The 12823-nt window shown below is 38.2% G+C and overlaps 3 protein-coding genes across 3 annotated transcripts in view; 2 read left to right on the forward strand and 1 right to left on the reverse strand.

Annotated features, from left to right (window-relative positions):
• The first annotated feature begins 1238 nt into the window (after positions 1 to 1238).
• Positions 1239 to 5528, forward strand: LOC128991911 (DNA-directed RNA polymerase III subunit RPC10). Its single transcript, XM_054415190.1, has 2 exons — positions 1239 to 1618; positions 5342 to 5528. The coding sequence occupies exons 1-2, from the start codon at positions 1475 to 1477 to the stop codon at positions 5525 to 5527; spliced, it is 330 nt and encodes a 109-aa protein (XP_054271165.1). The 5' UTR covers positions 1239 to 1474; the 3' UTR covers position 5528.
• LOC128991910 (threonylcarbamoyl-AMP synthase) lies at positions 5528 to 6428 on the forward strand. The gene has a single exon (XM_054415189.1). The coding sequence runs from the start codon at positions 5535 to 5537 to the stop codon at positions 6324 to 6326; it is 792 nt and encodes a 263-aa protein (XP_054271164.1). The 5' UTR covers positions 5528 to 5534; the 3' UTR covers positions 6327 to 6428.
• Positions 6429 to 7613: 1185 nt separating this feature from the next.
• Positions 7614 to 12823, reverse strand: part of LOC128991281 (probable multidrug resistance-associated protein lethal(2)03659) — a 47515-nt gene continuing 42305 nt past the window's right edge. Inside the window, exons 24-27 of the mRNA XM_054414033.1 lie at positions 10165 to 10337; positions 9549 to 9678; positions 8890 to 9000; positions 7614 to 7971 (exon numbers count right to left, since the gene is read on the reverse strand). Of these exons, the coding sequence (XP_054270008.1) occupies positions 7900 to 7971; positions 8890 to 9000; positions 9549 to 9678; positions 10165 to 10337 (486 nt within the window). The 3' untranslated portion in view covers positions 7614 to 7899. The remainder of the gene's footprint in view (positions 7972 to 8889; positions 9001 to 9548; positions 9679 to 10164; positions 10338 to 12823) is intronic.

The following is a 12823-nucleotide window of genomic DNA, read 5'->3' on the forward strand; positions in this document are numbered from 1 at the left end:
AATTAACCTTCATAATGAAATTTTCAATCTTATGACCTTAAAAAAATAATTACATAAGTTACTTAGGCCTACAATGATTTGGTTTTTTTTATGATAGCCTATGTGATATAATTATTTAGTAATGAGTAAGTACTGTTAAAAATTTAATTTTTTATTATTAATAGGGAGAAAATATAGGTAGTTATTATAACCAATAAATATTATTATTCCCCTGTTTTATATTTTTCATCCTCTTTAGAAGTATACTAGAGACTACACTAGTACGGTTCCTTCCACCATGGTTTCAGGCATTAAATTAAGGCCAGGCTACCACCAAAAGTTTTTCCACTCCAATCCAAAAGAAAAGACTACAAACAACCGTACTGACTGAAACTGAAACTGAACCGAACGAACCGACTGAACGCTGTAGCCTACTAGAGTGACTGAGTCACTGAGTGATCTATATCCCAATGGTGAGAACTGAACCAAACTGATTAAGGTTAAGAGAAGTAGTGTAAAACAATAAAAAGTCTATGAAATTACTTTAATGGGAGACAAATACAAGGAAATATTTTTCTTTTAGTGAAATATAAAAGTAATAATACGAAAAACAAATAATATTTGATCAGTTGTCATTTACCCGCTTTTTACCCGCCTATTTGCCATTACCCGCAGCATTACCCCCAGGTAACTAAATTACCCGCTTTTCGGGTAATTACCCGCTTTTTGGCAACACTGCTGTTTACAATAACAAAAACAAAACAAGAATAAGAATAAGAATAAGAAATAATTTTGCTAGTTGTCATCGATATCAGGCTTGCCACTTCTTCATGTACACGAAGTAAAAAGAAAGATATAATCGATAGTCAATGTTATTATGTTAAAACATACCATAGCTCCAAATTCTTTGATGTCTAATCTCATACCATCAGTCCATCAACAGCTTTTAGAAGTTTAGGTCTAGAAGTACACTAGGCCTAAAGTAATTATAAATGTTATGAAATGGTTTATTTACGTGAACATGATACATGTTTGAACAAAAGGTATTTTTGAACGAGTCAATATAGGCTACTAAGACTAAACTAAAATTTTATATAATTTATATAATCAAAGCTATGTGATCGCTTTTCCATTTTTTGTTGTTTTGATTATAGTAGGTTGGTACTAGTGGTGTTTTCGTCTACTGTACTGTACTCGTCTCGTCGTCTGCCATGTGCCCAAGTCAAAAGTACTGATTACTGAAGTACTCAAGTCAAAGTAGTCAGGTAGTGCAGGTGCAAGTGTATGATTCAGAATCAGATCACATTCTTGGTTAGGTTAGGTTATAAAGGCCTATGTAACAGACGTGACGTGAGTCGAGTGTTATTGCATCAGCCATAACAAACCTTTCAATTGAGTGCCAGTTTTCATTTTTTGTATCACCCTTCTGCTATAAATCCTTACAAATTTCAACCAATGATGTAACGAGCCTTATAGCCTACATGGGATTTAAATAATGTCATCAATTTTCTGCCCAACTTGTGCCAATGTATTAGCAGTTGAAGAACATCTGGGTCATTTAAGATTTAAATGTAGAACTTGTCCTTATAGTTTCAACATTACTCAACGCATAAGCCACCGCACCTATCCCAAGTTAAAGGTATGCAATCTATCTTTATAGGCTAGGCTTACTCCTATTTAGGATGAGCATCGCTAGGTCAACCATCCATGGTCACCTTCGATGGTAACATTGACGTCAACCATTGATGTTACCATAACATCCTTGGAAAAACATTGATGTTATTGGGACTAAAACATCGAAGTTTTTTAGTTTTTTCGTCTGCGTTTTGTACCCTCTAGTAATGGAAAATATTGATAGGCTATCTCAATTCCTGTTTGATCAAAAAAATCATCGATGTAACAAAATGATTGCTAAGTTAACCTACCATCGATGTAAATAAAATCTAACATCGTTAGAAAACATTGACTATCGATGCTCATTCCTACTCCTATTTAAGTTAGTAGACCTACACAGGAAAATACGACGTCGCTGAAGGACCACCAACTATAAAAAAAATATTTGTCTTCATCCCTGAGAAAAAACTTATAATTCTAAGTCAGAGCGCGGGGAGTAGGCTTCCTCCCTGAGAAAAAAGTCAGAATTTAACTAGTGGGTGTTCCTCTCTGTGAAAAAAGTTAGAATACTGAGATTAAAGTAAGAATTTAACTAGTGGGCGTTCCTCGAATTGAACGTTCTTCTACTGCCTAACGACGCGAATTGAGCACCGAAATTGACACTAATGAAAGAGTAGCCATTATTGGTGATTATTTCAGATTAGGCTTGGCTCAGGCAGAAATAGTATCTTTACTTGCTTGTAAATATAACACTGTGTTAAGTATTATAGAAAGTTAAAACATATTTTAAAAAGGTTAGGGTTGTGTAGGATTAATTATTCTTCAATTGAAAAGGTGAAACATTTAATTAGAAATGAGTTAAACTACTCAGGCCAGTTACATGGATACAGATGGATGCATTTGAAATGTATGCAAAATGGCTTTAAGTAAAACAAAACACAGTTAGTTCGATTCTTAAAGAACTTGACCCTGTAGGACTTGCGACTTCAGGACCCACAAACGTTTACATCGACAAATATACAAGAACAAAGGTCCAAACTATATTTGGCTTTTAGATGTGTTTGATAAGTTAAATCCATATGTGTCCATGGTTGTAGCCTATAGACTGAGTTTGAAGAGACTAACTTACTCTACTCACTCACTCAGTCAATACTCAACTACTCAACTCAAACTTAAGAGACTAGCCTAGTGCTAAAGGGGCGGGTAGAGAGAGAGAGCAAAGAGTTAAAATCTGACTTAAATCTCAGAGGGGAACACCCACTAGTTCTAGTAATAATTCTGACTTTAACACGTTCGCTGCTACGGACGTTCCTGAACGTCAAACGGGCCACGGCGCCAGGAGCTAGAAACGTTCCGGAACGTCGCCGTTCATTGTTGTTTAACGTTACCATTGATCAGCCAGCTCGTCACGAGCGTCCTATATTTCTTTGCAGCTCGTGGGGACGAACTTTTCTGACAATAAAAAATATAGTTTCCCAAAATCACCACCAGGTTTGTTTAGAACAGGGCTTTGTCCCACCTCTTTCCTGCTAGATAGGGACACTACTTTACCGACTGCAACCTGGGTAGTGCTGCTATCTATCAGAATCACTTAGTACTATGTCCAAAGCCAGTTTTATTGTAGAACATTGCCATCCAGTATAACTACTGTTGTTTTTTCTGTAATTCAGTGTATAGTAATAAATTATAGTAGGCCTATAGCAATGTTTACGCAGCGGCGAGCGTTAATTCAGCTCCTGGCGCCGTCCCGGCATCTAGCGGTCAGCAGCGAACGTGTTAAACTCAGAATTCTGACTTTTTTATCAGAGAGGAAGCCTACTTCCCATGCTCTGACTTAAATCTTAGAATTCTAACTTAAGTTTTTTCTCAGAGATGAAGAAAAATATTTTTTTATTCAGTTGGTGGCCCTTCAGCGCCGTTGTAGGAAAATGCTCAGCCAGGCAGGATATTTGTTAAGTGTATGGTTTCCTAACAAATTCTGAAAACTAATTTGATTTGAATTGTTTATTTTTTAAGCTCTAGACGATATCTGCAATATAAATTGGGAATTTTCTTGTTTAAGGGTAGGCCTACCTGGAAATATTTGCAAAAACCCAACTTTTGAACATTCACCTTGTTTGAATTACCCTATTGCAAACTGGTTTGTGAACCCAATCAAGTTTATCCATTTCTACACATGCTTGCAAAATTTAAACAAAACTAGATTAAACTTGCTTGAGTTTTAAGTTAAGCCCTTTTAAGTTTGAAAAGTGTTTATACCATAGTCAGGAACACTTGTTTACCAACTAAAAATATGTTAACTAAAAGTATGTTCCTAAAAACCCAAGAAACTACTTTTTGAACAGAAATTTAATTTCCCACCAGAAGTCGGTAAAGATCAAAGTATGTTTAAACATGAGCAAACATTTGTTTTAGAAGAAATGTTTCTGTGTCACTTCTACGTTTCATATTTAAAACACTTATGGTACTCGCTACCCCCTGAGCCTACCTACCACCACGTCTCGGGGAATGATTATTAAATTGTTTGAAAAAATCAAAGGAAAGTGCACTATCTGATGTAAACATTTGTTTTAGAAACAAGTGTTACCAACAAAAAGCTCCAAACATTTTGTTTCATACTTTTAATACTTTTCATTGAAAACTTTGGTGTAAACGCGGCATTATTGTGTCCACGGAATACACACAAACACATGTTGTATGTTAAAATTTGAACGAATAGTGTTTCAACCTCTGGGGAGATAAAAAAAATTAATTCCGTGTTTAGGTCTTTCCCTGCTACCCATGTTAGCTTCTTTCCTCGAGGGAAATTTGTCTCCATTCAATAAGTCTTAAAAAGACAACTTGCTTTCAGTTGCAAAACAATGTCAGTTTTCTTTCAAAACACTTTTTATACAGGAAGCATAGGCCTATGCAACATCTGATAAAAAATGAGTTAAGATAATAGTAATTGTCTCTGATAAGCATAATGACTTCTTTTTCATCAGTTAACTTAATTTAAACGTTTGTTGTTTGTTTCAGTGTTGTAGAATATATGTCCAAGTTAGTTTTAATATAATTTAAATCTGAGAATGGAAAAATGAAAAGTAAATTATTTGGCATGGTTTGGTTCAATAGGTAATAAAGAAGCAACAATTATTGGACACTAAGTGCATTTCCTATTTTTACTGAAACTAGCCCAATTATTATGTAAAATTGTAAGTTAGTCTTATTATATACAGTTTTTCTGACCCAGATATCGAATTGGCTAAAAATAAGTACTGTATGATTTTAAGTAGGATGAATTTGTAATTTAAAGTATCAATGACCAAAGGCAAATAATTTTTTTTTTTTGTGTTTTTGGAGTGTTGTAATAAATGTAGATGGCGGATTTGATACCACCTAACTTACAAATTAATTTGCATTTATGCATTGTCAACTTACTGCAATTAATTTGTTGTCCATTCCAATCTTTTATTTACAAGATATATTTAGTAATAAAGCATTGTTGGACCAGCTACAAGGTTATATTTACAGTTGGAAAATAACTTTATGTATTTCTAAGCCAAGTGTGTTTTCCTAAAAAAAATACTCATATTCTAAATTTAAAAGCAAGTTTTCTCGACAGCCTGTTTGCACCGATAACGTGTATTTACTGTAGGCTAGTTAAATAAGCCCTATTTTTCAACTTCTTGTTTTTGGCAGTAGAGACCTAAGTTAAATATTTGCAAAATAGTAGAATTCTGGCCCACTTATCAAAATTATTTTGCAGGAAATCGACGACGTGCTGGGTGGTGCAGCGGCTTGGGAGAACGTAGACTCTACTGATGAGCGTTGTCCAGTGTGTTGGCATCCTCGAGCATACTTCCTGCAGTTGCAAACTCGGTCAGCTGATGAACCAATGACTACCTTCTACAAGTGCTGCAGTACCACCTGTGGTCATCGGTGGAGAGATTAGGCTAGTCATGCTGCAAAGATTTATTTCTCGCAAATTGCTTGAAAAAGTTTCACCTTCTATTCATAAATCAGCTGTAATGTCCTCCTTAAACCCAGAAGATTCTTGGTTGGCAGATGATCCTCCTGACCCAAAAGTGATACAACTTTGTGGGTTGGACAATAAAGCTATTAATACGGCTCGTCGGCTTCTAGAGCAAGGGGAAGTTATAGCTGTACCGACAGACACTGTGTTTGGTCTCGCGTGTGATTCATCAAATACCGCAGCCATTAATAAGCTCTACGAGATCAAAGGTCGAGACAAAAGTAAACCTTTGGCAATTTGTGTGTGTGCTGTGAGTGAAGTTAAGAAGTACAGCAAGACTACTTACCTCCCTAAAGGATTGTTGAAATCGCTTTTGCCCGGACCAGTAACAGTGATTTTGGAACGAAAACCGAGGCTCAATCCGGACTTGAACCCCGGAATAACAAACGTCGGTATCCGTGTTCCAGGGACCATTTGGCACCCGTTCATTGATTTTGTTACGTCAGCGCTTGGCCAACCTCTTGCTTTAACCAGTGCTAACCTAAGTAACGAGCCAAATTGTATTCATGTTGAAGAATTTAAATCACTATGGCCTAAACTGGGTGGAGTTTTTGACACAAGCATTAACATGGTAGATCACGGATGGAATACAGCTAGAGAAGGCTCTACTATAGTGGATCTTACTGAACCCGGCAGGTATAGGATAGTAAGAAAAGGACTCGGATATGATAGAGCAATCACAAAATTGAAAAAGTTCTTTTTGGAAGAAGTTGAGTAAAGCTTTTAATTTTATTTAATTTACAACTTTAGTTAATTGCATATTTTGCAATTATTTATAAGTTATTCTCTTCCCCTTGTAATTAGAATAAATATGTTCTTGAATCAATTGTGCTTTATTTTTACGTTAAATATTTATATTATCTTAATTTAAAATTATCTGCATTAACCTGTGCACAATTAATTTGTCTAAGCACTTAGCAGAGCAACCGACACAAACAGAAACAAAATTTTAAATAGGCTATAGGCTATCCATCAGGGTGATTACAAATGATATTGACAGTTTGTATATAATTTAATACACATTTTGTCTATTGCATTTGTAATCATCCTGTATTATAATGATTTCTGTAAATTAAGGTTTCCTACGAGTTACAGTTGCAGCAAAGCAAGCGAGTTCAAATTACCAGCGCTGTGTACTTTATATTCCTCCATCAAATTCTAGCCGGTTCCCTCAACTTAGGGAAGATTAATCTCGTAGTATCCAATAACTATTCAATGCTAATAACTAACTATGCTTTCCACAGTGCCAGCTGGGTTTATCACTGGTTGTATTTGAGGATGTGAACTAAATTAAGGAAATTCGGCTTGATTATGGACATGTGACTAACTGAGAGATTGTCAAACTGATCTAAGACTGCCAAAGACCCCGGTTAACCCTGGTTGTGATAAGCCCGCCAATACGAAACTGATGTTTTCTCAACATTAATCTCAATGGAAACTGATAAACACCTGTTGCCAGCTTCATTGTTCAAATGGGTATGGCCTTCTACAAACACCCTCTTTTATGCATATTTTTGCTTAAATACTTTTTTCATACTCATCCACCAACTGGCGGTGCTTTTCAGTAAAATTTGACAACCTTCCCACGGAAACCTAATAAGAAAACGTGATTCAGATTCATATGTTGCAAGGAGCATTGTTAGTGTTATCTCTAACATTATTGGCTACTATGGTGAGACTAATCGTCCCACAGTGTTGATTGGCTGGGACATGAACTCGTTGTAGACCTTAATATACAGACAATTCTTATGTCGGATATTTTCAAGGACTAACTGAAATATTAATGACCACATAGATAATGCAATGTTTCACAAAGTAAGGAACTTAATTATTGTAAACACAGGTTTCTGAACGTTAATCATGAGGCTCAATGAATTATAATTTTAGATCCGTACCGATACATATTTGGGAGCCAGTTAAAGGGTGTTGTAAAGAACTAATATTTAACCATGTTTTGTACATTTAATTTTTAATACAAAAATAATACACATTAACTGTGTGAAGTCACAAACTACTATCAATAAAATGTACAAACAAGCATTATTCTTTTTATCTTGGTAATTATCGACGGTTAGTTTCAATAAATTGTTGAGAACATTTTACTTACAGTAAGAACTGAATTAACTTGCCAACTGCAAGAATGAAAAATGTCCAGTTTGTGCCGATAACGACCCAATAGAAGGTAGATACTTCTTGAGTGTATTAATAAATGCATCCCTTTAACATTATTATCTAGGTCCTCCTTTGAGATCCTTAGTCTTGGAAGTTGAGCTATAACTGTCATAACAAAGTTAATTTGCTCCTCTGTTAGGATCAACTTCAGAAACTTCTAAGTTTTGGTCTTTTTTCAATTGCTGGTAGTTCTGAAACAAGAATACAACCAATACAGGTATTCTGAGATTACTACAACTGTGAAGAAGTAATTAATATTCTACAGCACAAATGAACATAAAAGCCTTAAGCATAGCGGTTTAAAATTTAACTTTGGAGCTGCACATAGCTTTCAGTTAAGTTGCACTATAATACTTCTCACTGAGGCAATGGATTTGTTCATTAATTGGATGTTGTTCAATTGGATTCATAGTTTCATACACCAAACTTGGTAGCTCTGTGGTATTGTCTCAGACGGATAAACCAGGTATATCAATAATAATAGTTACCTCTGGCTTGTCCATATGACGTACTATAGACAAAAACAATTAAATATAGACCGTCAGCCGTGCTGCTGTTACCATAGGTTCTGGCACACACCACTGGGAGCGCCATGTAGCTACGGCGTACGAACTACGTAACTACACGGCGCTCCCAGCGTTGTGCGCACGAACCTATGGTAACCGTAGCACGGCTGACAGTCTATATTTAATTCTTTTTATCACTGCTCGTACTATGTAATATTAACATTCAGCACTGGATTTACCGCTAGGCCAATTTTTAGAATATTTATTTTCTAAAATGAATACTTTATTGCCTCGATGTGGATGATTATGTCCCGTGACCCCAGAAGAGGTTAACGATTTTTGTGGGAGAATCCCTCCTAATCCCTGTTAGTTTGGCCAATGGGCAAACCAGTATTCTATGGTGACATACATTAATGTCCTTTCACCAAAGAAAAATAAAGATAAGTTATAGTAATATTGTATCTCTGTCAACTCCTCATAGTAATTTTGATTAATTACAAAGTCAGTTAAGACTCCAACATTCCACTATTTAGTTAACAATTATTAATGGTCTAGATTGTATAAATATATTACCATATTTAGAACAAGTTTCCAAAAACTCACCTGAGATGCGATAGAATGTAGCATTTGAGCAGCTCCTCGGCCAGACTCCCTCACCAACCTGTACAAGAAGCCATCTTGGTTGTGGAGCAACTTCCATGGGTGGTCAAACTCCTGGCAATGAAACTAATGTGAGTATTGCAAATAAAACAACAGAACTAAATTTCTTAATAATTTATTTATGAAGCACTAGTAAAACCTTTCAACTGTAGTGAACTAAAACCAGTAGTCAACTGATAAAACAGTTTTATGAGTAAACTAACAGAGTACACGTCCTTCGTACGGGGTTGGCATATAAGTATAAAATGCTTATTGCAGTTATACTCAAGCTTTGCCTTATTTACAATGGGGGAGGACAAAGTTTTTCATGCTGCTGGGGCACATCTTCAAGTAGTAGATCGTTATTTCAATGTTGTATTTGTTTATTTTGTGTTTCATAGACAAACAGATAGTATATATACAAACTCATACACGGATGAAATCATATTTATTTTTTAGGTTCTACAACCTGAAGATGTGCCCCAGCAGCATGAAACAGCTGTTAGTAGTTGTTTCTAACTACATCACGTATCAATTGACACAAAAACATAAACCATTTTATATTGCAATTTTTTATCCAGAGTTTTATCCACCATGTAATAAGATAATGGTGTGCATCTTACCACGAGGACCCCCGAGTCAAGCACCATGAGTCTATGGGAATCCATCACAGTGTGAAGACGATGAGCAATGGTGAGGACAGTGCAGTCGGCAAACTTGCGCCTTATTGTGCTCTGGATCAACGCATCTGTCCTGTTAAACATGTTTTTTGTGAGTTTTTTTTTTTTAATTGACCATATATGTCTAAAGAGCTGATTGATTTTGAAAGTGGCTATAGTGCTCTCCAAATGAATTAATGATTTGATGCTTTGATCATTTCATGGATTGACATCGAACCTAGATGTCATTTCCATTGAGGTATTATATAATGATGCTTTCCAGCCAACATGGATTATGGCAGGGAGTGGGGAGAGATAAGTGGCTGCAAACATTCAACAACTGCACGCAAACTAAAATCTCACTTAGTAAAAGTTTGATTTGATAAGATGGGGAAAATGGTCCAAAGGGAAATTACATACAAAATTTATTCCAATCCACACAAACTAAGATTCAATAATGATTTTTGAACAAACATTGTTCAAATATAGTGCAATATGTGCCCAAAATGTTATAAAACTATGTAATACCATAGTCAAAGATGATACTAAAGTATAATCAGCAGGTTTATTTGCTACTCACTGAGGGTCAACGTTTGCAGTTGCCTCGTCCAATATTAAGATGTGATTGTTGCGCAATACTGCTCTTGCTAGACACAAAAGTTGTCTCTGACCCACACTGAAGTTGCTTCCTCCTTCTGCCAGTTGCCAGTCCAGCCCTCCCTCCAAGTCCTTTACTGTATCTTTCAGCTCTACCTGCAAACCATTTATGTATCAAGGTACAGTAGTTGCCTCTGACCCACACTGAAGTTGCTTCCTCCCTCTGCCAGTTGCCATTCCAGCCCTCCCTCCAAATCCTTTACTGTATCTTTCAGCTCTAACTGCAAAACATTTATGTATCAGGGTACAGTAGTTGTCTCTGACCCACATTGAAGCTGCTTCCTCCCTCTGCCAGTTGCCAGTCCAGCCCTCCCTCTAGGTCATTTACTGTATCTTTCAGCTCTACCTGCAAACCATTTATGTATCAGGGTACAGTAGTTGCCTCTGACCCACACTGAAGTTGCTTTTTCCTTTTACCAGTTGCCATTCCAGCCCTCCCTCCAGGTCATTTACTGTATCTTTCAGCTCTCCCTGCAAAACATTTATGTATCAGGGTACAGTAGTTGCCTCTGACACACACTGAAGTTGCTTTTTCCTTTTACCAGTTGCCATTCCAGCCCTCCCTCCAGGTCATTTACTGTATCTTTCAGCTCTACCTGCAAACCATTTATGTATCAGGGTACAGTAGTTGCCTCTGACCCACACTGAAGTTGCTTCCTCCCTCTGCCAGTTGCCAGTCCAGCCCTCCCTCCAAATCCTTTACTGTATCTTTCAGCTCTACCTGCAAAACATTTATGTATCAGGGTACAGTAGTTGCCTCTGACCCACACTGAAGTTGCTTCCTCCCTCTGCCAGTTGCCAGTCCAGCCCTCCTTCTAGGTCCTTTACTGTATCTTTCAGCTCTACCAGCAAAACATTTATGTATCAGGGTACAGTAGTTGACTCTGACCCACACTGAAGTTGCTTCCTCCCTCTGCCAGTTGCCAGTCCAGCCCTCCTTCTAGGTCCTTTACTGTATCTTTCAGCTCTACCTGCAAAACATTTATGTATCAGGGTACAGTAGTTGCCTCTGACCCACACTGAAGTTGCTTCCTCCCTCTGCCAGTTGCCAGTCCAGCCCTCCTTCTAGGTCCTTTACTGTATCTTTCAGCTCTACCTGCAAAACATTTATGTATCAGGGTACAGTAGTTGCCTCTGACCCACACTGAAGTTGCTTCCTCCCTCTGCCAGTTGCCAGTCCAGCCCTCCTTCTAGGTCCTTTACTGTATCTTTCAGCTCTACCTGCAAAACATTTATGTATCAGGGTACAGTAGTTGCCTCTGACCCACACTGAAGTTGCTTCCTCCCTCTGCCAGTTGCCAGTCCATCCCTCCTTCTAGGTCCTTTACTGTATCTTTCAGCTCTACCTGCAAACCATTTATGTATCAGGGTACAGTAGTTGCCTCTGACCCACACTGAAGCTGCTTCCTCCCTCTGCCAGTTGCCAGTCCAGCCCTCCTTCTAGGTCCTTTACTGTATCTTTCATCTCAACCTGCAAAATATTTATGTATCAGGGTACGGTAGTGGCCTCTGACCCACATTGAAGCTGCTTCCTCCCTCTGCCAGTTGCCAGTCCAGCCCTCCTTCTAGGTCCTTTACTGTATCTTTCATCTCAACCTGCAAAATATTTATGTATCAGGGTACAGTAGTTGCCTCTGACCCACATTGAAGCTGCTTCCTCCCTCTGCCAGTTGCCAGTCCAGCCCCTCCTTCTAGGTCCTTTACTGTATCTTTCATCTCAACCTGCAAAATATTTATGTATCAGGATACAGTAGTTGCCTCTGACCCACACTGAAGTTGCTTCCTCCCTCTGCCAGTTGCCAGTCCAGCCCTCCTTCTAGGTCCTTTACTGTATCTTTCAGCTCTACCTGCAAAACATTTATGTATCAGGGTACAGTAGTTGCCTCTGACCCACACTGAAGTTGCTTCCTCCCTCTGCCAGTTGCCAGTCCAGCCCTCCTTCTAGTTCCTTTACTGTATCTTTCAGCTCTACCTGCAAAACATTTATGTATCAGGGTACAGTAGTTGCCTCTGACCCACACTGAAGTTGCTTCCTCCCTCTGCCAGTTGCCAGTCCAGCCCTCCTTCTAGGTCCTTTACTGTATCTTTCATCTCAACCTGCAAAACATTTATGTATCAGGGTACAGTAGTTGCCTCTGACCCACACTTAAGTTGCTTCCTCCCTCTGCCAGTTGCCAGTCCAGCCCTCCTTCTAGGTCCTTTACTGTATCTTTCAGCTCTACCTGCAAAACATTTATGTATCAGGGTACAGTAGTTGCCTCTGACCCACACTTAAGTTACTTCCTCCCTCTGCCAGTTGCCAGTCCAGCCCTCCTTCTAGGTCCTTTACTGTATCTTTCAGCTCTACCTGCAAAACATTTATGTATCAGGGTACAGTAGTTGTCTCTGACCCACACTGAAGCTGCTTCCTCCCTCTGCCAGTTGCCAGTCCAGCCCTCCTTCTAGGTCCTTTACTGTATCTTTCAGCTCTACATGCGAAACATTTATGTATCAGGGTACAGTAGTTGCCTCTGACCCACACTTAAGTTGCTTCCTCCCTCTGCCAGTTGCCAGTCCAGCCCTCCTTCTAGGTCCTTTACTGT

This window comes from Macrosteles quadrilineatus, unplaced genomic scaffold, assembly GCF_028750875.1.
Source record: "Macrosteles quadrilineatus isolate MER2022 unplaced genomic scaffold, UCM_ALF_1.0 Scaffold_4__1_contigs__length_99947679, whole genome shotgun sequence".
NCBI classification, from domain to species: domain Eukaryota; kingdom Metazoa; phylum Arthropoda; class Insecta; order Hemiptera; family Cicadellidae; genus Macrosteles; species Macrosteles quadrilineatus.